Here is a 27,510-nt window from a genome sequence, read left to right as displayed (position 1 = left end):
TCACCCCGAGAGTGGCAAGAGCCCAGGCGAACAGCTGATAGCCCTAGCGCCAAGGTAATCGCGACGGCAGCGACTACGCGCTTCCCTTCCGCACTCTCGCTACGCAGACCGGCTGGCCGGAAAGCCCCCTCAAGCGCCACTTTCGACAAGGGCTGAGTGCCGAGCTTCAGTCTGAACTGGCCTGCCACGACGAGGGTATGTCTCTTGATCAATTCAACACTCTCGTCATATGCCTTGACAACCTCATCCGCTCCAGGCGGTCAACCCGGTGGTTCGCGCCGGCAGCTCCGACTCGCTCATTCCACGAGGAACCCAAACCTATGCAGGTCGGTCGGACCCATCTCTCTCACGAAGAGAAGGAACGCCGCCTCTCGCACAACCTCTGCCTCTACTGCGGTCAAGCGGGGCATCTACACGCCAACTGCCTGCGACGCCCCCACAGTCCGAGAGTCCATCCAGAGAGACCGGCCCTCCGCCCTCGAGGTCGACCCCGGCGCCGACCAGGTCCTCGCTTCAGGAGCCGCTCATAGGAGGAGGGTTCTGTCACAAACGCTTTCGAGAGCACCTCCGTGGTCGGCCACCGGAGATCCGATTCACCTGAGTTCTAATTACCCACATACCGGGCTTGATCAATCCACAGCTGATCCCCATTTCATCTCCCTGTATTTAAGCTACACGCAGTCACACACTCGGGGTGAAGTCTTGTTTGTTCCGGCTACACTACTGAGCGTTCTACTACCATTCCTGTTTGATTATCTGCCTACCGACCTTGCTTTCCCTGTTGTCTACGATTGATTACTGCCTGCCTACCTGAACCTTGCCTGTCTCTTCGTGATTGCCCTTGCTGCCTGCCCTGACATCCTGCTTCCCTCACAACGCTCCTGCTCTGCCTACGTTTGCCCTGATTCCCCATTGCTTGACCATTGCTTGCATATATCTGTGAGTTTCAATAAAACACTGCTTATGGATCCCAGCCTACCTGAGTCTCTGTTACAGATACATGTGCTTACAAGATCAACGATTGCATAATCTGTCATAATTTACCAACCCTGAATTTAAGATGATTTGAATATTGCAAAATACCTCACCCTAAATAGCCTGCGGGAAAATACAGTAACACGCCCAGATGTAGAAAACAAAAGAGGCATTGCTGCTGAGAAGAGGATGCCATTGCAGTTAATCCTTGGCTTTCTCTTTCACATTAAGTTCCTTTTAAACCCTTCTCTCCATCCTCCAGCGGCTTGAAGAAGTTTATATATGTTTGCATGGATGAATCTAGGGGGAAACACTGAAACAGATTTTAAGACAAACTATGTGTCATTTTTGGAAAGCTCAGAGATGTCCAAACACGCCCTCATCTACTGGAGCAGGGAACCGTCCTTGAACCTCACGTTCTGATCTACCTCTTTGAGCTAAACAGATGTATGTGTGTGTTTGCTGATCTATGCACAGAACTCTGTCTTCCTTTGGATCAGAGGGTGATTTTGTGTTAGCCTGATGTTAAAGGCGCCTAAATCCTGGAGCCAGACTAGAGCAGGCAGACTGATAAAGTGTTTTCTATGTTTTTAGGGTTGCCTTTAAATGTAGTCTCATCGTGTCATTTAAATCTATCATTTTTGTGTTTCATTAGGTTGAAGCCAAATTTGTTGAATCTGTTTTTAGTCACTTTTTTAGTTACATCAAGTCACTTTTATTTATAAAGCACATGTTAAAAAAAAACAATGAATGTTGTCCACGGTGATGTACAATGAGATCAAGAGATACGCTATGAAGATATTAATAACATCAATAGTAGGAAGGGTTCTAATATGGGTGCAGCAACAAAGAAGGCAGTCATCGAGGAACAGACAAATGTGAACTGTTTGAAGACCTTTGAGGCCTAGTAGGAGTATGATATTGTGGGTCAGTAATATGAGATGCCAAACCACGTAGTCCCTTTAAAACAAAACATACAATCTTCTTGTTTTTACTTTTTTAAGACACACAATGCCCAAAGAGTCCCAGGGTGTCCCAACGCCTCCCATTACAGCAGTAGAGTGTGTGTGAACAGGAAGGAAAGGGAAGGGAGTTGAGCTGCAGGCCTCTCAGCTGTCTTTCACAGCGCTAATGATCCTTGGAGAGAGTTAGGGAGGAATGGAGAGAAGAGGATGGAAAGAAAAGGATGTTAAGACAGATACAGCAAGAGCAGTTTCAGTTCCGAATATTTTTCCTGTTGCTTATTTACAGTGGCGCTAATTCACTTTGCAATTCAAAAGTCTTTGCTGACAAAACTAGAAAGTTGCCAGACAGTAAAGACTGTAAAACAAGCACGGTGGTTTCAACAATGAATCTGTTACAGTGATTTTCCCTTATGTGTGTGTGAGAGAGAGAGTAACAAAAGAGAAAAAAAGATTGCTGCTTGCTATGACTAAAATAAGATCAGAGAATGTTGCAGACCATTTCCTCTCTTCACTTGACCTCTCTGTCTCTTGCTATGTCTGTCTCTCTTATTTTCTCTCTGTGTTTCTCTCACACACAAACACACACACACAGTCACCCATAGGTTTCATCACACAGAAGCTGTGCTGGGGAAAGTTGAAAGCTTAACTTTTGACCTTTCTCTATTGTCGCATTCATCACACCCGCCTTAGACAGTGTGGCATCATGATAATTGTACACAATGATCGGTTCCAAAAATGAACACTTGCTGAGCACCAAATGCGGGTAAAACTTACTTTGATGAGTAAATAAAATGTTCTTTTACATTTTCTTTAGTTATTAAACAAATGGTTGGTTGATTTATTAGGTTCTGTGATGTTAATGGTTGAACTGTAACAGAAATAAAGAACAAAGATAGTCTGCACTTTGAAGATGTCTTATTTTAGTAAAAGCAACAGGGTAGTAATACAAACGTTTCACCCTTAAGTCGAACTGTAAGAATGATAAGAATGGTAAGACCCTGGCTTGTGTCAGTGACGTGTGACCATCTGCAACTTTTCACAACAACAACTTTTACCTCAGGTTAAGTTGTTGTCGAGACTAAAACATGTAGCTCAGGGGAAGATTTTCAGAGATTGATCTAGTCCTTCTTCAGAACTCTATGTGTAAACACATACATGGAATATTCCTCGCATTAAGCCACCAAAACAAAAACATGAAGAACAAAAACACAATGGGTTGTCTTCATGTTTTTGTGCATGATGTCACTGAGATACTACTATACTGCGAGTGAGGCAATGACCTCCGCTGTTTGTCATAAATATCCTTTTCAAGGAAAAAAGTTAAATAATGAATCTGTAATATATTTAATATGTATGTTTAAATATACTGTTTATACTGTATGTGTTATTGTATGAATATCTGCAAGAAATAATGTATATTTAATTAAAAATTTTGTTTTAATGTTAAAGAGCACCTATTATGGTTTTTCAAATATGACCTTTCATGTAGTCATGTTTACCTTTCATGTAGTCATGTTTCAAAAATCAAAGTCCACGACAAATGGAGTTATTGACTTCCAAAAGAAAGAACAGATTCTGAACACCTGAAACGAGTCATTAATAATTCAAGACTTCCTGTACTTTCCTACGTAATTTAGTAACAAAAACATCGCCTCTGGTCTGTATATGTGTACAGCCAGTGCACGCTGTTAGCCTGCAAGCTGTTAGCCAAACTGGCTAACTCATGTTATTGTGAAACTACATATATATTTGCCACTGTGAAATGTCCTGTTCTTGTCGTGCTAGCGATGGTGGTTCGGGTTGATCTTCCGATGTATCACTATGTAACGATGTAACGGACTCGGGCTCAAGTTGGTATGGTAAAAGAAATTCCAGACAGAGCTGAAACCCGGATATGGTAGTGGGCATTCCGACACACTAGTCACAACAAACTGGGACATCTGACCAATCAGAGCAGGGTAGGCTCTCAGAAAGGAGGAGTTTAGAATGAATGCTTTAGAATGGATGATTAAACGAGTCGTTTTTTGACACTGGGAAAAAAAGATAATGCTGCAATTTAAATTATGAGCAAATTAAAGATTTTTTTTTTTTTTTTACCTTGGATGCATGTAAATCTATAGTATGAGACCTTTAAATTCAAATTAGACACATTTAAAAACCATAATAGGTGCTCTTTAAGTTTTATCTGCCAAAAAAAGGAAATATAACTGAGGTGGCATAAAATGCTAAACATTACTGATTGGTATGTAATTTTAAACCCAAATTTAATTATGCTTCAAAGTCATCTGTGTTAGCCCGCTAGGTGTTTTTTCTTTCTTATTGACCATTTTAAATCAGAATTCGCAATGTTTAATACATCACAGAAATCCAATCCTAAAATTACAGACCACATCCAACAGAAATCCATCAGAACCAAAACATGCTCTTTATCTTTTACAGAGGTTCCTTGGTGTTGTATGATTTAGAACAGCCTCCTTTAATAACCTATAGGCATTCATAATGCAGTTTGTTTGCTGTGAGAGTTTATGTTATGATGAAATCCAAAGTCTCTTGCTATGAGTTTTCTCTCTCTCTCTGTCTGTCTGCCTGTTATCTCGTTTGAGAGTTTTTTGAGTGAGTAAAGCAGGAGTGAAATATGAATGAGCTGGACAGCCAAATCCTGCGCTCCCACTGCAGCGTATAAAATGTGCTGATGGGGTCTTTATCCCTCCGTCAAGCAGAGGGGAACAAAAGAGTGGAGTCCTATCAAGGGATCGTGAGGCGATTCTCTGGCCAACTGGCTAAACCCTAAGTACTGGAGTCAGAAAGCGTGTTTGTGTGTTTGTGTGTGTGTGTGTGTGTGTGTGTGTGTACGTGTATTTATCACTTTGTGGGGACCAAATGTCCCCATAAGGATAGTAAAATCGGTCCCCATGAGAAAAACAGATAATAAATCATACTAAATTATATTTTTTGAAAATGTAAAAATGCAGAATGTTTTCTGTGAGAGTTAGGTTTAGGGGTAGGGTTAGGGGATAGAATATATAGTTTGTACAGTATAAAAATCATTATGTCTATGGAAAGTCCCCATAAAACATGGAAACCCAACATGTGCGTGTGCGTGTGCGTGTGCGTGTGCGTGTGTGTGTGTGTGTGTCAGAAATGCAGCTACTGCCAGGCAGAGACAGAAGACAAAAGAGTGTGAAGATATTGACCCACTGACCTGTTGCATTCAGTATCTCACCATTTATTTTTCAGAAGGCTGTCAGTCTCTCTCTCTCTTCATCTAAGTCATCACATAGACCACGTTGATACATTCTGTGTGTTTGTGTCATTGTGTTGTGGTTGTATGGACTTGGGAACTCTCTGCTTTATTCCCACAATTGATATCCCATGAGGGTTTGTGTTGACGTCAAGACAGAGATGGACGTTTGTGTGTGTGTTGGGGTGTGTATAAGATCATAACCACATAAAAGCATATACTACTGGGAGCAGATGAGTCTGGATTAAATCTGTGTCATGTGTATATGTGGATTCTTGATCCCAAATATGATCATTTCAATTATGAAATTTAGTATGGACGCATACAGCCTTGAATTCAATTGAACCTCTATCTGAGGATGTTATCATCGTATTTGCATCTTGATATGATGTCATTATTGAATATGATGTCATTTGATCTACTCTTTTGGACACTAAAGTCACACTTAAAAATGTCTGAATGTTATAGGTGCCCTAGGAGAGGAACCACAGGTGTAGATGATGACAATATCTATTGACATTTACCATAAAGTTTGACAACCAACATTTTCTTAATTTTATAGTAAAAAAATTAACAAAACTTTTTTTTTTCATGCAAAATGCATTTTAGCTATAATATATTGAATTAAAGGGTGATGTTTTTAAGTGTTACATATGTGTCCAGTAACTTTTTGGGGCCACTGTATGTGTCATTTAATGATTTTGAAATTGAAAATACTTCATAACAAAGATATTTATCACTCTTTCTCTGTCTTTTTTCATAGGCTGTGTGGCTGATGCTTCAACAGGAGGAGCCTGCAGATTTTGTCATTGCAACAGGAGAGGTGCACAGTATATGGGAATTTGTTGAGAAGGCCTTCAAACACGTGGGCAAAACCATTGTGTAAGAGCATGCAAACCCACATATACACATCTACCACAGATTGAAACCCATCTGGTTAATCTGGCCCATCTGGTCTTTATTTTCAGAAAGCCTGTACAAGACCACAAAACAACATGCAAACACTCTATAAATATCATGAATATGTAATAGATATGAAGACAGCTGAACTGGGCAACAGAGAAATAAGATGAAGGAATGTGTTGAAAACTCATTCTCTCTCGCTCTCTCTCTCTCTCTCTCTCTCTCTCTCTCTCTCTCTCTCTCTCTCTCTATCTCTTTCTCTCTCTCTCTCTCTCTCTCAGGTGGGAAGGGAAGGATGAGAAGGAGGTGGGCTGCTGTCAGTATACAGGAGCCATCCATGTGAAGGTTGATCTGAAGTACTACCGGCCAACTGAAGTGGTGAGTCGCTGTGTTTGTATCTTCCTGTGTAATCAAAGTTCATAGTAAAAGATCCTGCAAAGTGCATTGGTGGCCAAAAGAGCATGCAAGGAATTAGTGTTTGATATTCTGCTTTTCTCACTGTGCTTATCCCAGGGTTATCCAAAAAAGCCAAAGGCTTTTAAAAACCCCATTTGAACCTTGGGTAAAGCAATGTTTCACACTTGTAATTTTGAATGGGGGTTAATGCAGGGCTATGAAACCCTGCTCCGGAGCAGGATTACCCGGCATTGTGGTTGCAAAGATATATAGGGTGAATCGATGCAGTGTTTGATTGTTTTGAATGCAGAAAGTTGTTAAACAACAGACCACCAATCATATAATGCCTCAGAGCTTAACTCATTTAATATTCATGAAAGTTGTATAGTCACAGAAACCTTTATGCTCTGTTTACTTTCTCCATTTTAGGGAAACTGGTAAAATAGTGAACAGTGGTGACAAACACAATAACTGGTGTGACTATGAGACAGTATTCCTTTTCCATGTGTGTTCTAAGAAAGATCTGGGTAACAATTTCAAGTGTGAAAAGCCCTTATACTGTACAAAAAACGTGTTGAATATTCTTAGATATGCGTGGGTGTGTGTTATAGAGAGGCTATAAATGCAGTTTTCTTTGCCTCTTACATTTTAAAGGAATAGTTCACTCATAATTGAAAATTCTCTTATCATTTACTCACCATCATGCCATCTCAGATGTGTTTGACTTTCTTTCTTCTGCTGAACACAAATTAAAATGTTTATAAGAATACCTCAGCTCTGTTGGTCCATTCAATGCAAGTGAATGGTGGCCAGGACATAGAAGCTCCAAACAGGACATAATGGCTGCATCAGTGTAATCTATATGACTCCAGTGAAGTCATACACACCTGGGATGGCATGAGGGTGAGTAAATGATGAGAACATTTTCATATTTGGGTGAACTCTCCCTTAAAACTATTGGCATATTGGTCATAAGCATGAAAAATGACAGAACAATAGTTTATTTTTAATTAATTCCGTAACTGTATTGCATTGTTATATAATGTTTATAACTATTTCTGTCTTTAATATAAAGAAACACCTACTAAAATAAATGAAATCCCAAGAAGTAAAGCATGCTGAATATACATATTGATTTTTTATGCTATATCAAAATTCTTTGTTCTTTGTTTTGAACAGCAAAAACAGAAGAACAAAAATGTTTTAGATGTGCTATATGTACAGTATATATATATATATATGTGATATATATATATATATACTGTATATATATACCCTCATTAGTCATCTGTTTTTTTTATTTTTATTATCTTGCATTATCTTTCATTGTGGTGCCCTTAACATTTTGGCCTGCCATGTGTTCAATACATCCATTCCATGTTCAGTAAAAGTATTAGCTTTTGTACTTATTCTATTCCTAAGCAAAACCTTAATCTGATGATAAAAAATAAGGTAAGTGGCAAAATATCAGCCTACAGTTTTTTAAAAAACATTTTTATCTAAGGGTAGATTATAAAAGCTTCTAAAAGTAAAACTATTATAAGGTACAAAATTAATAGCTAAGAAAAAAGGGTAACAAAGATAAGTTAATTAAACCATACTCTGTAAGGTACAAACTGAACAAAGGTCATCCATCAACAGAGAGGTGAAATGAGAATTTGACCTTTAACCTCTGTGGTAGTGAGTAAATCACTGCATTTCCTCATGAGATATTTGCAGAAGATGCAGATCACTCACGAGGTGTACAAGGCTGAAAGAGTTTGTTTGTGTGTGTGTGTGTGTGTGTGTGTGTGTGTGTGTGTGTGTGTGTGTGTGTGTGTGTGTGTGTGTGTGTGTGTGTGTGTGTGTGTGTGTGTGTGTGAGCGTGTATTTATCACTTTGTGGTGACCAAATGTCCCCATAAGGATAGTAAAACCCGAAATTTTTGACCTTGTGGGGACATTTTGTCGGTCCCCATGAGGAAAATAGCTTATAAATCATACTAAATTATGTTTTTTGAAAATGTAAAAATGCAGAAAGTTTTCTGTGAGGGTTAGGTTCAGGGGTAGGGTTAGGTTTAGGGGATAGAATATGAAGTTTGTACAGTATAAAAACCATTATGTCTATGGAAAGTCCCCATAAAACATGGAAACACAACATGTGTGTGTGTGTGTGTGTGTGTGTGTGTGTGTGTGTGTGTGTGTGAGGTAGAGAGATGTACAAATGTATTGTCCACAGGCTACATATGAACATGTTTATAACTAATCAAACCTGTTGGATTAAGCCTATAATTAATCAAATAACTTCTTCTGGCAGAAGCAGAATGAGGCTCAAAGAAGTGATCTTGCTTCAATTTCACACATATGATTATGCTTCTTAGTCCTCTTTGCCAGCGTACTTGCTTTGCCAGCGGGGAGTAAATGCATACACAAACACACACCTATTAATAGCCCCTGAGAGAAAGGAGCAGGTCAATTGTCTAGAATGTTCTAAATGTTTATCTAAAGAAACGCTCTTCGTCAAATAAACTGGTGTTTTTTGGAGCCATCCTAATCTGTTTCCAAGTGGACTACACCTGCGTGAGTAATGAATAAGTAATTACCAACAGATACAAATCTTAAGACTGAAAGATTCCACAACAACGTTAAAAATAACCGTCACACCCAAACTGCTTTTAGAAGAATGGCTCTGTGCATTATTATCATTCCCAAAATCAACATTTGAAGGCTATGAGTGATGGCTATCATTCTAGACGTAACTTGTGGTTGCAAGTGCGTAAATTGTGAGTGAATAATGATACACAAATCACCTGCCTTTATTTGCCTAACTTTTAGAGATCTCATATTAAGAGTATCTGTGTGGAAGTTTGTACGCAGGGGGGATTTCTTCTGTGGCTTCGCTGCAAATAAAACCTGTATCTACATTTCACTGGACGTATTCTTTCAGATGACGCACACTCACATTCCTTTAGGAGGCATAGTTTTAGCTTCCCAATGAGAAAAGCAGGTAATGCACTTGGCTGTCCATCGCACACCATCTACTCACAGACAAAGAGACTGTGTGTGTGCGTGCATGTGTGTGCATGTGTGTGCGTGCACTGAAATTATTTGCCAACTTTTTTTAAGGCCTGAAATACCTAGTTTTAAATGAAGCTTGAAATATTAGCATGAATTTTGGTTACTTTTTACGATTTCCAGCAGGAGAATTGGCTGTAAAATAAATATTGGAAATTCTTTTATTTCTCTCTCTTTCTCTCTCTCTCTCTCTCTCTCTCTATTTTATTCTCCCATTTACACACACATAGAAGTAGGCTGCGGATTGGGTGTAATAATGAACACATAGGAACCGAGTGAGCTCTCTTTTAGCTGATTGAGTGGGTTTAATAGTGAAGGCTTGAACTGATGAATGTGGCCCCCAAACAACCGCTGAAGACCGCTGTGTGAACCCTGCGGTCCCCACTCAGCCTTTCAGTGAATGCGATTTTCACATCCATTTCATTCCTTCGGATGCTGATTTAAACAATTTTTATGAGGCACTTTAGGGAAGGAGGACCAACGTTAGCCAAAGGCATTTTTTCTTTTTCACTTTTTATTTTCCAGACAGTCCCCAGGAAACCCTCATCGTTTTTTCTTTTCATTTTTCATTTTGGAAGAGAAGGGCATAATGAGCAGACCTCTAAAAAAAAGCTTTGATTTATGCAAAAACTCCACAGACAAACACATTTGCAGCAGTCACTCAGTTTATTAACTTGGTGACTTGTTTATGAATATCTTGCCCTGCTGAACTTGTATGCACATCTTCTCAAAATGACAGACTAAGATTTATTCTTTTATAAACAGTGCTGTGGTCATTTTTCTATATGATATGACTTCAACAGCCTGTCTTTATTGATGTTTAATCCCATTTTTACAACATTTGAGAATGAACCGAGTATGGGGTTGCATAAGCAACAAATGACTGAAGCATTAAAGTGTGTATAAATGTAAATGCATCTACCTACTCAAATGTAGTCGTCACACTGCATGCACATACTTTTAAAGTTGCTTAGGTAAGAACTTGTCTGCCAAGAATATAAATGTAATGTACAGCATGTAGCCAGCATGAGCGTGCGAGATGATGATAAAAGACAAAGCACACACAGGCAGCAGACTATAATTAACCATGTGTGTATTACATCAAATTAACTTCAAGACTTGTCGACCCTGAGGTATTGCCACCACATAATGATGGAATTAACTGGATTATCAAGGATTAGGATTATATCGCACATATGTTAGCATGCTTCCTCCTTCACCTCAAAGACATATTGCTCAGTTCTCTGTTAGAAACCTGAATTTGACACTGAGCTTACATGCACGTTCTTACTCTGATTATGTCTACTAAGTCAACAATGAGTAAGGTCATGTAAATGCCTTAAACTGTTTTCCTTTAAAGGGGTAGGGTCATAAATGGCTTAAGCATAACCCGATCAGCACACATAAAATGTTGCCTACTACTCCGATTAGACGTTGCATGAAAACGCCTTTACAGGCATTCTTACCGGTTTATGCTGTGTGCAAGTGTTGTGTGCTTGACTGTAGTTACACCAAAAGCAGAGATATATAATGCAAACAAAGTTTTCTTGTGCTGTCAGATTGTTTTTTGGTAGTTATCAGCTATTTGTGTGCATGCAAACGCATTCTTTTTTGTGTGCTACTATGTATATTTAGAGTAGAACAACATGAACTAGAATGTAACCCATACTAAAGACAAGAAAGACCAAATGTAATTATTTTACAATCAAACTTTAAAAGACACATCAGTCAACCTAATAATTAGACTTTTGTTAGGGACATGTCCCCCTCAATGTCTGTGGTTACACTCCTGCAACATACATCCTTGGCTGTATCAAGTACCTCTTGAAATCATTCCAAACTATGATTTATTTAATGTCTTTTCCCTTGGAATTCTTGAGTATACAAAAAGCACTTTAAAGTGTTAAAACTAGGGCTGTCAATCGATTAAATTTTTTTATTGAATTCATTATATGGTGTCCCGATTAATTAATTGCGATTAATCGCATATACAAATATTTGCTGATAGCAATAATTCAATATATAATGATGAAATAATTATACATAGCTATCTTTATATATATATATATATATAAAATATTCAGATAATTAAAATGCATTAAATTCTTGTGGCAGAAGAGTTAATCATTGATAAGACAATACAAAAAACGGCTTTAGAATACAATGTATTGTTTACTACCATATTATTGAACATAAGTCAATTATTGGAATACAGTTCACAGCAATACATTTCACAAGTGAATTTGTCAATCAGTTCGAGATTTATTATGAGGGCTTGTTTAAGGGCCCGTCAATGTACACCTGCGTCAGACATGCTTGTGTAGCGTCTCTTGTGCATTGCGTCATAAACATACCATTTTTAGGTCACTGTGTCAAGTTAAATATAGTTTAATACTTAGAACACATCTTGAGATCTCTTAGTTCAAATTTGCACCCCATCAAGTGTTTTGAACGTAAGAACGTAACGTGTTTCTTACTGTATAAACTACACGTTGCCACAAAGCTGAAATTTCAATTAACTCCCTCTGGAGTAAACAGGTGGCACTACAAGCATTTCTCAGGAATTTTCCATATTACGGTCCAGGGGGCATTGCGATTAATTGCATGAATTTTTTAACGTATTATTTTTTATAAAATTAATCGCACTAAATTAACGCGTTAAATCGACAGCCCTAGTTAAAACATATTCTAACACTTCGATAATTCAACACTACTATATTATTCATAACTGTCCAATGCTTAATCCTAAAACAGGCAACGTGCATTGCAAGATACATATAATTTAGTGTTTTATAAGAGGTATGACAGAATTTCTCACCCAATCTTGTTATCATTTATCATAGTTGGGTCTGTTTTGGGTATGTGGGTCACACAACTTGGTTCAAATGATCTGTGATCGTTCAGTCAGACTGACCTAAAAACAACATGGCCATGATGCAGGATATGCTGACATTGTGATAATTAAGTATATATTAATCTTACTATTCTTCAGTAAAAAACTAAACAATTAAACTGCTAATATTAATTGTGAACATTGTTTTATAAGATACAGATTAAGTCAAGACAAAATTAAGTCATATGTTCTTCATGCTGTTATTTTGCACATTTGGAAGTTTGCGCATCCCCTGAAATGCGTTGCCAGATTGAGGGAAGTAAAAGGGTTAATCCACATTTCATACATGCAACCTTAATGCTAAGCTTTTCTCAATTTTGTTAAACACACACACACACACACACACACACACACACGTATGGTATGTTTTAAAATAAGAGGGATAATCAGAAACTCAGAAACTCATCTTTTTTGCATAAAATAAAACAGAAATATTGATGACTTTGACTTTTTTGTACCTTAATATGGCAATGTATCCTGGGAGATACAACTCATATAATCCAAAATATATGCAAACTTCCTTTGGATATCTGTTACTAAAGTCCAAATGATATAAAAAGTGACATGAAATGATTTGTTGCTAATCATTTTCCACTCTTGCCTGTTTTAGGGTTAACAGCCTGTGTATTCTTTTGATCCTATAAGATATCATTTTCCCTTCAAGTTTGAGCTTTAACACATTATTTGATTCTCACATGAATCAGTACATTGTTAAATTGGCTCATGCATATTATTAAGACTTTTAAATATACCTTGAATATGCTTTGTTTACATAATGCTTAAGTGCATGCTTGTTTTTTGTTTCGGTTAGAATTAAAGATGGCTTTGACCTTTCACTCCAAGGATCAAGATAGGCTGATCTTATTTGCTTTGTAGCAGAGGTCAGGGGCGAGAGAAAAAGCATCTTATAGTGAGCAGCACGCACACACATGGAGGCCCTCACCCTGTGAATGCAGGAGTCTGTCTTATCTGACCCATGCTGAGCATCATAGTACCAGCATGCAAAACACAGCTGCATCATCACTTACCTGCAGCTTTGCTTTTAATTTAAATGGAAGATCCATTTTATTTCAGGCTTAAGATCAGGGGCTTTGGCTGCATAATTCTTTTTTTTTTTTTTTTATGTGTGCATGTGTGCGTGTGTGTGTGTGCTCGTGTGTGCTCGTGTGTGTGTGTGTGCATACTTGTGTGTGCACATGCAGTCATGTGTTTTTAGATTTACGTGTGTGTAAGGCAGGTCCCCCACCTTTTGCAGAGTTTTAGCCTCTCTTGTCTGTTGCAATGCGTTATGGGTAGTGTAGTCCTTGGGCTTTTCTGGGTATTATAGTTGCTGTGGTTTGAGAGGTTGGCTCTATGTGACAGCTTTACAGTGATATGCAGTGTAATAGGTCAGAGTTGTTAAAGTTGAGTGTGAATGATGTTGTAAAGAGTCTGGCCGGGTGCCAGGTGCAACTCAAACCTGCAATAAAACCTGTGCTCACACCAATCAGCCATTTCTCATGATGACCGTATATATATCCACTTTTATTTGCATCATACTTTAAGGTAAAGCTTAACTCTGACTTTCATAATGTTACATGGCACATTTTAACATGGGGTCCTAGCTTGCGCCCCAGAACATTTTCTTCTCGCTGTGTCTTTAGACCTAGCACTGTTCACGTCGAGGCATCAGGGAAAGAGAGAGAGAGAGAGACAGAGAGAGTACTGCCCTGAGAACAGAACTGAAAAAATAAAGAGGGAGAGAGGGGTGTATGTTCTCCCCTGGCCTACTCTCTGGTATTTCCTGAAGGACTTTGACTGAGCGGAACCACCCTGGGCCCCATGGAGGGGAAGAGAGAGAAAGAGCTTTTAAAAAAGAAAGAGTTGAGAATATAACTTCTAAAAACAAATCCCAAATATAAAGCCTCCCAGTAAACAGGTGGATTTTGTTTGGTTTTGGATTTTTTAAAAATTTATATTAAAGTTCCATTTAAGTTTTAGGGGCAAAAGACACTCTTTTGAGTAACCGCTTAAAAACATTAGAGAATGAGTGTGTTTACGTGCACACCAATATGCTGTCAACTACCAAAAAGGAGCTTATTAAAAAAAATCATACAACACAAGAAAGTGACTTTTAAATGAGATCCAAAATCATTGGGTTATTCTATACTTTTGACGTCTAGGTGTAAACATTCATGCGGATAACACTTTGAATGCATACATTGAATAAGCTTGTAAAACGACCGTTAAATGTTTTTTACATGCATTGGAAAATCGGGATAATGGACAAAAATGTACTCGTGCTGATCGGTTTATGCTTAAACCATTTATGATCTTAAAGGGCACTTCACAATGTTAAGCCATAAGGTCAGTGTGGGATGTTTCAATCTCCTATCGTCATAGAAATTCTCAGGTCAAACTTTTGTATGCAGTGGATTGCAGTTTTGAATGCAATTAAGTTTTTTTGGCATGAGCTTGAGCTTCCGCATCCCCACGTTGGATGTGTGTGAGTGTGACTTTACACCAATTAAGGAATGCCGTTAAAGGCATTCACACAAACTTATATTGTTGGCTTATTTAGCATAATCGGTGTAAGAGCATGTATGTAAACACACACATTGTGAAGATATAAAAGGAATATTTATTACCACAAAATTTAAACCTTTTCTTTTAAAACAAAAGCAAAAATGTGGGTTACATTGAGGCACTTACAATGGAAGTGAATGGGGGGGGCAAACCGTAAATATTAAAATACTTACTGTTTCTAAAGGTTAGCCACAAGACATAAACAATATGATCATTAGTGTGGTAAAATCATTTACTAACCCTTTCTGTGTAAAGTTATAGCCAACAAAACCTAAAATCCTAAAAGGACTGTAAAAATGACGATTTAAACAACTTTACAGCTCAAATAATACATGAGTTTTAACAGAAGAAACTATGTAAGTGCTTTAATAAAATTATAAGCTTCTCATTTCTGCCTTTTAAACCCTTCAAAAATGAACCACATTCACTTCCATTGTAAGTGTTGAAATTAGTTTTTGTGGTAATCAACATTATGCCAAAAATGCTGTTGATTGATCTTAACTTGTACTGAACCCGGAATATTCCTTTAAATTTGTGTAAGTTGATTGTTTATTACTGAACTAAAATGTGCAACAATATACTGGTTTTGAAATGGTTACAACTAAATAAAATTTACTTGAATAAATAAGTTGATTGTTAATAAACAAAGCAGCATTGGGTTATATTGTGATAGCAGATCCGAAGTGTTCTTTTTGACGGGGCGGTTTTTATAACGGTGTAAATGTGAATATACGTGCAGACTTTTTTACCTATGATGAGCTTGTTTTTACTGTGTGTATCATAATGACCCCTTGGGTGTGTGCACATGAGTGTTAGCACTTTCACGGCCATGAGTAGTGGGAGAGGAGAGGTTAATTGTGGGCTGCCCTCTGTAAATGGCATGTCCCAGGCTCGTTATCTTGATTGAGTAATTAACTCTGGCTCTCGGCACTCTTACTCACACTCTGTCAGGCTGCTGAACTCCTGACATCTCACATTCCTCTCTCCCTCTCTCTCTCGCTTTCTCCCCTCGTGCTCTCTAACTTTTGCACAACTCGTCTCGCCAAGCTTTCAATTTATCATAATTTTCCTTTCTCTCCATGTCAGTCCTGTCTCCGTCCTCTCTCTCCTCCTCTTCAAGCACTCTCTATCACTCCAGACAAGACAGTTTTCTTATTGCACACAGGAGTTAGAAATGTGAAGGAGCTCTTGGTAATAATTCTCTCGTCTATGGATGGTAGCGCTAACTGTACAAAATGTGTTATAAAGGTCTGTCGTCAAAGCTCTTCTTTTCTCCCCATCCATAGTGAAAGAATTTGAAAAGGAGGTGAGATTAAGAAAATTATTTGGGTCATTTGAATGAGGTGAATCATGAATCTTGTGCACCCAGGCAATGACCCTGCCAAAACATGTAGACTCTGCCCAAGAAGATATAGCACTCTGCAGCTTGTAAATACACAAACACTGCCAACATACCCACATGTAAGCACACACAGATCCTGTCTAATAAACACACTGTTCAATTTTTAAAGATGCTTTGGTGCTGTGATATTTTCATTCAAGTTTGTTGCATACCTCAACTATTAACACAATGACTGTTCTTTTGCACACTTTTTGTATTCTCTATATAGATTTCCTGTTCAGTGGCTGATTGACTGTTGTTTAAAAAGGGAAATCATTAGAGTCTTTGAACACCCCTGAAATGTACAACATATGAGGAAAAGAACACACATATACTCGCATACACACAAAACTGCGCAGCACTGCTTTATCGGGACCTAACACAACGTCTGTTGAATAGCCACAAAATTATTTTATTTTCCATGTACATTCATGTATGAAGTTGAATTAATCTCTCTCTCTCTCTCTCTCTCTCTCTCTCTCTCTCTCTCTCTCTCACTCAGTCTCTCATACACACATGCATTTAATGTGTCAGACACTTAGGGTCAGTTTCTCTGTGCTGGAGTGGGTTTACATGATCACATAAATATTTATTAAACTCTTGAAGCAAGAATCTGAAATAGAGACTTGCTCCTTTGTGTTGATACAGATCAGAGGTTTCTGCATTGTCTTCCCTGTCTCTTTTATGCATGAAAAGGCTACAAAAAATTATATTTGGAGTTTCTAATGTCTTTTTATGCATTATATCACACATATTGAAAATAAAATGCAATCTAATTATTTGAGTTAGCATGATGACCCAGAATCTAGTTTCAAAAAATTCAGTTTAAAAGCTGTAAAGACTGATTTGTGTATTTTCGCACACAATACACACACAATTTTCCAGGGACCTGTTTAGCACGGGAAGATTGACACCCACTTTTGAGCATTTTGTAGCTCTGGCCATACTGCGTTTGTGGATTACACATCTGACCTCTGATCATTGTTTTGTGTGTGCACATGTGAAATGGAGATTAATTCTGTTTGAGCATGCCGTTGTGTTATCATGCTTGTCTCAGAAACACTAAAAGTTCTGAGCCCCTTCAGAGACTCTGAAACATGTATAGCATGTTTACAGACTTTTAAATGTTGTGTGTAGTCATACTGTGGTTTTCATGTGTAAAAGTGAGCTAACCAAGGTTGCTTGATGTTTGTCAAGGTCTGTCTCTCCAATAGTTCTGAATTCCTTTACGTTAAGTGCCAGTCACACACAATAAAAATCTACCCAGATGATGATTATCGCTTTTATTTATTGTCTGTTTGCATTTTATTTACCATATATGCAGGCACTGCTCTGCTTTTGCACCCTGATCAGACATTTACGTTTAAACAGGTATAGATCAATTATTTCAACAAAAAACCTAATATCTGCCTGTGAACTTCTGCTGTGACTTTGATATGTCTTGACTTGCTTTCTATTTAAAAACATCAACTACTGCACAATGGAGGATTCACACGCACAGGCAATGTCTGAGTTGTCTTCTTCTAATTAGTATTCTAGTTTTCCCTCGTAAATATTGTACATTGCCAGTACACAGTTCTTTAGGAGTTTGCAAGTTAAGATTTAGACAGATGACAGAAGCAGCAGAGATTATTTTCACTTAAAAAAAAGAAAGAAGACTAATTATGATTAATATGCTGCTTTAATATAAGCCTTGATTATGATGGTTGCATGCTGTTTCATATGTTGATGAATGAATACTATTTTGGTAATTCGTTTTTAGAATATGGTTATGTAATTTTAAATTATTTAATTGGTGCTAAAATGGAACCATGAGTGGTGATTGTAACTTTCTCTGCATTTAAAATATGGACTTCTGGAAGAACATTTGTCATGATGTTTTACATGTGAGTCAAGGCACAAAAGTGCTGTTGTGAATGTGTGTGTTCTGGTTCCTTAGAGCTCTGGTGTAATCAGATCAGCAGCAGGGGCAACCTTGAACCATTTACTGCCACCCTGAGAAGCACCCCTTAAGATCAACTCCTAAATGTGTTCATGCATTGCTGTCCCAGCAGGAGAACAGAAGGGGTTAGGCCACAAGAGTTGCATAATCCATCATGCTCTGGTACTGGGAGAGGGCTGGAAAAAGGGGGTGCTGGATGGATGGCCTGCCTCTGCCCTCACCTTCCCCCAGAGACACAGAGCCTGACACTTGTGTGTAGTGCTGGTGAATATGTGGGTGTATGAGAGTGAAGTAGAGTGTGGAGTGGAGGGGTAAGTACAGGTTGGGAGGTCCTGTTAATAAACCTGCAATAAAACCAATCTTTCTCTCCTTCTACTGTCTCACTCTCTTTCTGTCTATCTAGGACTATTTGCATGGAGACAGCTCCAATGCCTTGAAGAAGCTGGGCTGGAAACCACATGTGATATTTGAGGTGAGCTTTCCTATAGAAATGTAAGTAATTCTCTTGAAGTGATCTCAAGATGTGCTGAATTAATCTGTGTTTGTGTATTGGAGCAGGAGCTTGTTACAGAAATGGTGGCCGCAGACATCGAGCTCATGTGTAACAACCCAAATGCCTGAGCCCACACGCCTTAGTCTCCACGCATGCCAAAGGAGCAGTTTTCATGTGTTTGAGTGTGTGATTCAGCCACAGGAAGAAGCATTCAACTGAATTTATTTTCCTCTGTCTATCATTTCCCCCCAAATCCATTCTGACCCCACTTCCACTGTGTATTGAAGGTTCCAGGATTTGCCTTCCTCCATTAAAGGAATATTCTGGGTTTAATACAAGTTCGACCATGCTCAATCGACAGCATTTGTGGCACAATGTTGATTATAAAATTAATTTTGACTTGCCCCTCCTTTTTGTGGATGTGAATGGGGCCAATCCGTAAACGTTAAAATACAAACTTTTTCAAACGTATAGCTACTAGACGTAAACAATAATCATGTTAACATGATTATAGTGTGCTAAAATTGCGTGCTAACCTTTTCTGTGTAAAGTTATAGCCAATTTTAAAACTTTTTTGTCATGATGACGTAATGTCAGTTACAAATAACTAAAAGCTCATCTATCTTGAACAGTGGTCGGCAGCAAAATTGATGATTTAATCAAATTTGCAACTTGAATATTACCCAAGTTTTAACAGAAGAATGAATGTAAGTGGTTTTATAAAATTATAAGCTTCACATTTCTGCCTTAACCCTCCAGAAATAAGCCCCATTCACTTCCAGTGAATGTGCCTCACTGTTATCGAATGTTTTTTTGTTTTGTTTTTTTCTAAAGAAAAGGAGGGACATGTCCAAATTCATTTTTGTGGTAATCAACATTGTGCCACACAAAATGTCACAGTTCTGGTTGTGTATGGATTTGTAGTTTAGTTCTCTTACTAAATTATTTCTTTAAGTGTTTAAAGCTGTTTATATTAAGAATTATGTTGAGGGTCCCTGGTGTTGCATTTCTCCATTCCTTAGTACTGTTACATTTCTTGTTATGTGTATGGATTAGATTTTTTTTCGCTGTCTAAATTATCTCGATCCATTTTTCATAATTTTTTAATTTATATATTATTTTCATTATAATTATTATATGTATAAATAAAGAATTAAAGTTTTTTTAGAACTTGTCAAAGGTCTCTATTGCTGTTTTATTCAGGTAATTCCTTGATTTGAAAAAAAAATGACAATAACATCTAAACATTTGAACATCTAAAATTGTTTCCTGATCATTTGTAAATTACAGAGCTTTAAACTTTAGTGTATGTAGTGTATTTCAGTTGAGTTTAAATGTTTGTTTCTCAGAAAGAATAGTTCTGTACTTTTAATGTATTGTGACGACACCTTACACGGTTATTTCCTATGGAATATTGCTCATTCAATAAGTAAAAGTTCGAGATTGCGTCATTACGACCAGTGCCATTGAATTTAAAAATAACGGTCAACTTGTGTAGCAGTTTGACTCTCTCTCTCTCTCTCTCGCCTCAGATGTAAGATATAGGCCTACGGTAAGAAATGCGTCAGAAAGCGGTTCGTGCCAGCTTTCGCGGGTTACGTGACGGTCACCGAGCCCCTCACACCGAACACAACTTCTCTGTTGTATTAAAACTGAAACGGGCGTGTATGAGGCCTCGTGGTCCCCAATTCCAGATGCTAGACGGCCCACCGCGCGCAGCTCAGGGAGCCGTAACTCTGCCTTGTAAAGCAGCTCATGTTTAATCACCTCTGACGTCGGGCGCAGCTGGGTCACTGAACCCTGACTGAGGGTTGCGCGGCGTGCGAAAAATCCTCCGCCATGTTTATTTGCAATGGTGAGACTGTTGTCCTCATCGAAGTAATTAAAGAGACCTCTAACAGATATTGCAATTGAAGTGCCAAAATCTTGGTATGGTCATTTCACAACGACGTCTAAAAAAAAGTGGGGTCTTTGAGTTGCCCTCATAAAATTTAGCGATAGTGAGGGCGGTTGATGTATGTGTATTTGTGTTCTTGAGACTGCATCTCGAGCCAGTTGAGTGCCATTTAAGTGTCCTACACAGAAAACCAGTGTGAGCGGGCCTGACTGGAACCAGATGGCGCCCGTGGCCGGGGTCACGAGCTCTACAACACACAGGTGCAGGCCGCGAGCACGTTATTTACCCAGGTGAATTTATTCCTTACGCTTGAGCGAGGAAATTTCCTCTTTGTGTTATTTTGTTTATATATATATATATATATATATATACATTACTACACCCTATTTACGTTCCTTAAAAGCAGAGGGAAACAATGTTGGATGTATTTTTGATTCACGTGAAATTCTGTCAAATCCATACATTCCCACAATCTCAAAAATTAAAGACACCTGACCTGTTTATTCACCGATGGAACGGTATTGTAATAGGCTTACCCATTTATATATTCCATTTAAAGACTATCAATAACATTCTAACAAGTTCAATAAAATTGGCGCGTAACAAATTATAGCTCAGATTTTATTTGGTCTATTATCTCTCACGGCGGCAACAAGATTTGTCACAATTAACGACTGCTTCGAAAAATAATGAGATGAAATGTAATAACGGTGGTTAAACTTACCACTTTTTTTATTATTATTATTTCATCTCATTATAAGCACTTTCTGTACTTTTTTGTAAAGGTAGCTATCTATTCGGTCATTATTGTATTTTGTCTCATAAATTCATCTATAGCGATTATGCATTAGGCTACAGTCACGTATAAAACTAACATTCTTTGTTAGCCTAATTGTTAACTGCTGTGCCTTGTTGCGTAGCATTATTTGTTTCTTCAGTACAGCAATAATTGCTTGTTTTGTCAATAACACACAATTGGATGCCATGGATCAGAAACTGACTTTGCTTTTGAACCCTGGTCCAAATTTTTGCAGCGCAGAATACAATTAGCCTCTTGTTCAAATCCACTCTGTATAATGTATCCCATAAGAGCGTGTCTATTTTTCGTGTGTTTGTTTTTCATCGTCAAACAGATTGACTGCCCTGTTCTCGACCGTTAAGCAGTCATTACTTGTTTTATGTTAAATAATAAATATTGCTATAGGCCTAACACAATTAAATATTAATATATTTGAGGTTCGCCATTTGCATGTAAGGCCAGTTGTGTCTGACATATTTTTTCAGACACAATTGCCCTTATGCTCATCATGTGTTTACTTACAAGGTTATATTTAATTCCGATTTGGTCCTATAGATAAATAATATTATTATTATTAGCCTATAGCCCTGCTTAAAGTAAGTTTGAGTGTCGCAATTTACATTGTTGTGTCTGATGCTCATTGCGCATCAACAAAGTAGGAATAGATATTCTTGTTTTATTTATGTTTTGAATTGTTTCGTGTGAATTTATATGAGCACTGATAACTGTTTTTAAATGTGACATTTAAAGTAGGGTAATACGTTGAGCCGTCACTGCCGTATCAGAAAATGAATAAATGTATGGCGCATGGACGTGTTTATAACCGCTTTTATTTGGCTCAAATGACCTGGAGTCGTGTGTGCATGCGCGCGAGCGAAGGTGAAGCACGAGAGAGGTTAATTGCAATAACAGAACATTTAGCATTTACTATAAACCGCATAGTTGGCAGCTGTGATTTAGGTCAGAGGGTAGGCCACAGATAGGCTATATATTGAAATTAATGTGTTTCTAAACGTTCCTCTTTTCGTGATCAAACTAATTTTTCACCGAATTTGCATTAGTGTTAAGGATATAAATATGGATTGATTTATCAAATGGTATAAAAGAAAAATGATCAAAATGTTATATATATATATATATATATATATATATATATATATATATATATATATATATATATATATATATACATTGATTGTTCATTTCTATTTCTGCAGTCTACATTTATTATTATTATTAGCTTTATATTTTAAATGCTATTCCTATTATTTCCACAAACTGTTGCCTATTATTATATTCGGCCAAAAGGCACAAAGAGCGTTTACAAAGAATATCGAAAATTGAACGCATTTTGTTGTAATAGTTCACTTAAATCCTTCATAAGAGAACGCATGTGAACGCATTTGCACCTGACAAAACTGATCCTTTTAAGTGAATTATTTGCAATGAAATCTGCATTTGTGCAAATATCACACAGGATATCATGTATGATACACATATTTAAAATAAATAAAACTTCTTAGGCATATTGGGAAGTCTGAGTCTGGTTAAAATGTGTTCGGCACGTCAAAGCTCTTTCTGCTGTATCATATTCCCCTTGCGCGCAATTCAAGCCTGAAACACGCAGTTGATCACAACAAAGACACCTTTTCACTGGCACGAGCCCGAACACTGCCCTCTCGCACCTGCAATACATTTTGCACTTAAGCCATTCATTTTGAGTCAAATCGCCTCGGGCTGACTTTGCTACACACATCTACTTAAAGCTGTAAAGTTTATTCACTGTTTTATTTTCATTTCATTTTCTTTCTTTTTGTGTGTGTGTGTGTGTGTTTGTGCACGTCTTTCTTTTTCATCGTTCTTCTTGTTCTTTCTTTGTTCATCTGACTGTTTATCTTCATTTGTTTATCTTAATACACTTGAGGCCTATTAAAACAGTGTGTGTGCTGATCATACACAAATCATATTTAATCATACTGTTTATATAATCACTAAAACCTCAATTATGGGGTCAATTATGCATCAAACGAACAAGTGAACAAGTGACTCTGCAAAGATACAAAGGCACAACACTCATGCAAAAGAAAATGCTTACAGTTTGTACTGCTGCGCCCACAGTGCCGTAGGCCTTTACGCAGACTCATACATGCTGCATAATTACAGTGGTGTTTACGGTGTTACAAATCGCTGTATTTACTGAATATGTGCTAGGGAAACATTACAAAACTGCACAACAAATTGTCACTATTATTGGAATTACTCTACATAATAATAACAATAATAATCTGTGTAGTAGCCTAATCATTTATTGAGATGTGTCCGGTATCTTCAGGTGTTCGGATTTTGAGTTGACAACAGTAAGCATTTTGGCCAGTTAAAACAATTTTAACATTTATTTAACATTTATATTATTTAAAAATGCCGTGTACAAGTAAACAAAACACTGACTCGCGTACTGAGTAGAATGCTAGTGTTTGAGGGATTTATCATAGATTTATCAAGACCATATTTTACATTGCTGGCTTAACATGTCTGGCCAACAGCAATTCTTTCATCTTCTGTTTGCATGCTTTTTAATCTATTATATGTTTACAAGTTAAAACTTCTATCAAAATCAATTGTTGTCTACATTCCACAATTGCAAATACCCGAGTGTGCCAACAGTTGATGTTGTAAAACGAACGAAGCAAAAACGCTCAACTTAACAGCTTCACACAAAATAATAAGACTGTTAAGGAGAATTACATTTCTCGAGATCATTCCAGTTCTCAATGAAACGTTTATCATAACAAAACTGGAAACTTTTCTATCCCATTAATTACTAGAACTTTTTAGTCAATTTAAATGAGTTTTGAGAGACAAATCACATTAGAACGTTTCTGGTTGTTTATACAAGATCAGGCTGATGAGTGAATAATTCTTTAAAAATTCAAGTAGAACAAATTAGGTCTAAAATTCTTTAGAATTCGGTACAATGTTACTCATTTTAAGAGTCTGACCTTTTCCCCTCTCCGCCCACGTTTAAAGTCTGTGCAATAAAGATATCAAATAAGTGCTCAAATGTTTTTTTTACTTTGACATTATTTTATATACCGTAAATACAACTTTGTATAAAAGGTGGTTGGTTATTGCATTTAAAAAAAAAAAAAATAGTAGTAGTAATAATAATACAAATAAAACATTATTATTTTGGTGCGCTGCTGCTAGAGTGCTTTTAGTAATTGCAGTTTTTAATGTTAGGAATAAGGATTTTTTTTCCTTTAAGTGAAAAAAATAATATGCGTAAGTGAAAAAAGTATTATTTCCAGATGTTTGCCCCTCGGGTTCCCCTCCGCCCCGCGTGTCAACAGATCGCCTTATTAAGTTATGCGTCCAAGCGCAAGTTATTTTTAGGAGTAAAATAAGAAAACTGTCAAACATTTGTACATTTCGTTTAAAAGAACGTTTAAACACATTGTTTCATGTATTTTAGGCCGCTAGTCTGTTAAATTGATGGATAATAAGATCTGCCAGTCATTTAAATAAATGATGAATTCAGCAGCCATCACAAACGATAAATCACTCGAGATTTTAACTCCAACAAGACGACAATTTATTTAGAAAATATTAATTTTGAATATTTAAAAACAATTATAAGAAAAAAATGTAACAGTTGCACACTCTGTATACTGCATGGATTATAAATAATTAAGACATTTCCTTGCAAAGTTGGCCCACATGCTCTTACATGAAATAAATTAACACATTTTCTTTATATCTATATTTAGACCAACTTCATGAACGAGCAGGAAGAATGTTTATGTGTAGTCAGACGACCACAGCAGAAATATACTATAAACAAAATCTCGCATATTAGCCCGAGTTCACTGACCTAAACGCTTTCTTAAATTACAGACACATTGAGAAAACAAACACACACACACACACACACACACACACACACACACACACACATAACTTGAATTTTCTTTGGTCAGAACTTGCTGCAGTCGTATACAAAGGCTCCGGAAGCCCGGTAAAGTGGCTGACTGGACGGGAAAGCCATTTGACAGCTATTGCTTCCGGTCACCGGAGAGCTGTTCAGAGCTATCCGCTGTGTCTCGAACATCTCGCGCACTGCGTGGAAGTTCTGCTGCTGAGCTGGATAGCTCGCGCTCAGGTGTCCCAGCTCTCCGGACTGATTGAGGTACCAGGGCGCGAGTCTGTTCTGCTGCAAGTGCTGGCTCTCCTGGCTCGAGCTCTGGTGGGGATGTGAGATAGAGGAGGCGCTTGTTGTGTTTGTGTATTCCGGTAATGTGTCATCCCCGTGGCCTCGATCCCCAGTGTACAGGCTCGTTGCTTGCACATTGCAGTGATAAGTGGCGGGCTGGCCGCAGGGTGGACTGTAATGCGTGGGTTGCGGTGATGGCGAGTAGGTCAGAGACACCGAGCCTGGAAGGGCAGCACGGGAAGCCGGGAGCTCTGCACCGTGCTGTGGGGACCCACGAAGTCCTGTCATGATTGTATCCATACTAAAGGCCTGTTGTGCCGTTTGCGTCTGCGGGCTCCCGCTACACGCACTCCCGCCGCTCCTGTCTGGACTCTCCGTTTTAGGCACGGTACTGAGGGGTGGAGTGCTGTCATGCGGGGGCGTGCAGGTCCCGTTCTCCGTCTTTATATCCCGGAGCTTCACCGGCGGATGGGGTTCTTGCTCGCATGCTTGTCCCGGGGTCGCCTTGTCCTGTCGCTCCCGGTCTTCTCTCCCCCTCTGCACATCCTTCTTCTTGAAGCGGCGCCTCCGTCGCAAGAAACTGCCGTTTTCAAACATGTTATATGAGTCCGGGTCTAGGCTCCAGTAGCTGCCCTTGCCTGGCTTCTTATCATCTCGTGGCACTTTGACAAAGCACTCATTAAGTGATAGATTATGTCGGATGCTATTCTGCCAGCCTTGCTTATTGTCCCGATAAAATGGGAAACGTTCCATGATGAACTGATAGATCCCACTCAATGTGATCTTTTTATCAGCAGAGTTTTGGATAGCCATGGTAATTAGCGCGATGTAGCTATATGGAGGCTTCACCATGTCCTTGGGCTGTTGTGCGGGAGCGTATGGCCCATAGGCGCGGGCCATCCCACCGGTATACTGCTCGTGCGCTACATGAGAGTACATGCTCATGGGCGCAGGCATACCGGTATATCCTCCTCCGGCCGCGGCTCGATAAAAGCCCTGCTCCCCAGTGATATAAGGCAAGCCTAGAGGGCTTGGACTAGACACGGGATAACGCGCCTGCATTGTACCCTCTCTCAAATGTTCTCCTACCGTGGACGAAAAGAGAAAAATCTGGTAAAAAAAAAATCTTAGTTCACTTCGAAAAGAAGTCAAATGTATTCATAGCATTCCAGAATTCGCAACTTCAAATTTCCTTCAATATATTGTCAGGAAACTTTCATCCAAAGTTCCTTTCGAGCTGATTTTCACGTTTCACCGCTGGCTGTGCTGGCAAGAAAAATAAAAGTGTCTTACGTGGAGAAGTCAGTGCATAGGGAAAACTTTAACTTCCCGCATCCGTCACTTCAGAGGGACTTTTTCACCGAATTACCAAATGTGCCTTTTGGCTGCGTAAGCGCTCCTCCCCGAGCACATCTCGTGACCAATAAGCGCTCGAGAGCTTTTTGTAGAAGGCTGTACCCTAAGACCTTTTCCCTGTGGATATAGTCATAAGCCTACCCTTGAGTTAAGGATAGGGAGGCCTTATGGAAAGACTAGAAATGCTGACAGAAAATTAGACATTTTACATAAATCCAGGTAGGAAGTGAAATTTACAGGGTATCATCAGAATATTGACAAAAGAATGCTGATATGTACTGTCGTTATTATTATTTCTAAAATTATTTTTTATATTTAGTCATTTAGCAGACTCTTTTATCCAAAGCGACATATGGTCATGGCAATGCGCCCTAATCAATACTATATAAATGATTTACAATCTATTTATGTTATGTAAAACTAATAATAAGTTCAATAGTG

The 27,510-nt window shown here is 38.3% G+C and overlaps 2 protein-coding genes across 2 annotated transcripts in view; one reads left to right on the top strand and one right to left on the bottom strand.

Annotated features, from left to right (window-relative positions):
- gmds (GDP-mannose 4,6-dehydratase) overlaps nucleotides 1-19,885 on the top strand; it is a gene marked incomplete at its 5' end in the record, with an annotated part of 92,604 nt that extends 72,719 nt beyond the window's left edge. The window contains 4 exon segments of the mRNA XM_052098507.1: nucleotides 5,945-6,063; nucleotides 6,366-6,462; nucleotides 18,718-18,786; nucleotides 18,873-19,885. Of these exon segments, the coding sequence (XP_051954467.1) occupies nucleotides 5,945-6,063; nucleotides 6,366-6,462; nucleotides 18,718-18,786; nucleotides 18,873-18,935 (348 nt within the window).
- Nucleotides 19,886-23,857: 3,972 nt separating this feature from the next.
- On the bottom strand, nucleotides 23,858-27,060 carry foxc1b (forkhead box C1b). The gene has a single exon (XM_052098862.1). The coding sequence runs from the start codon at nucleotides 26,773-26,775 to the stop codon at nucleotides 25,477-25,479; it is 1,299 nt and encodes a 432-aa protein (XP_051954822.1). The 5' UTR covers nucleotides 26,776-27,060; the 3' UTR covers nucleotides 23,858-25,476.
- Nucleotides 27,061-27,510: the final 450 nt, after the last annotated feature.

Source organism: Xyrauchen texanus, chromosome 30 (assembly GCF_025860055.1).
Source record: "Xyrauchen texanus isolate HMW12.3.18 chromosome 30, RBS_HiC_50CHRs, whole genome shotgun sequence".
Classification (NCBI taxonomy): Eukaryota; Metazoa; Chordata; class Actinopteri; order Cypriniformes; family Catostomidae; genus Xyrauchen; species Xyrauchen texanus.
Note: the sequence above shows the minus strand (reverse complement) of the source record. Positions and strands in the feature narration are given on the sequence as shown.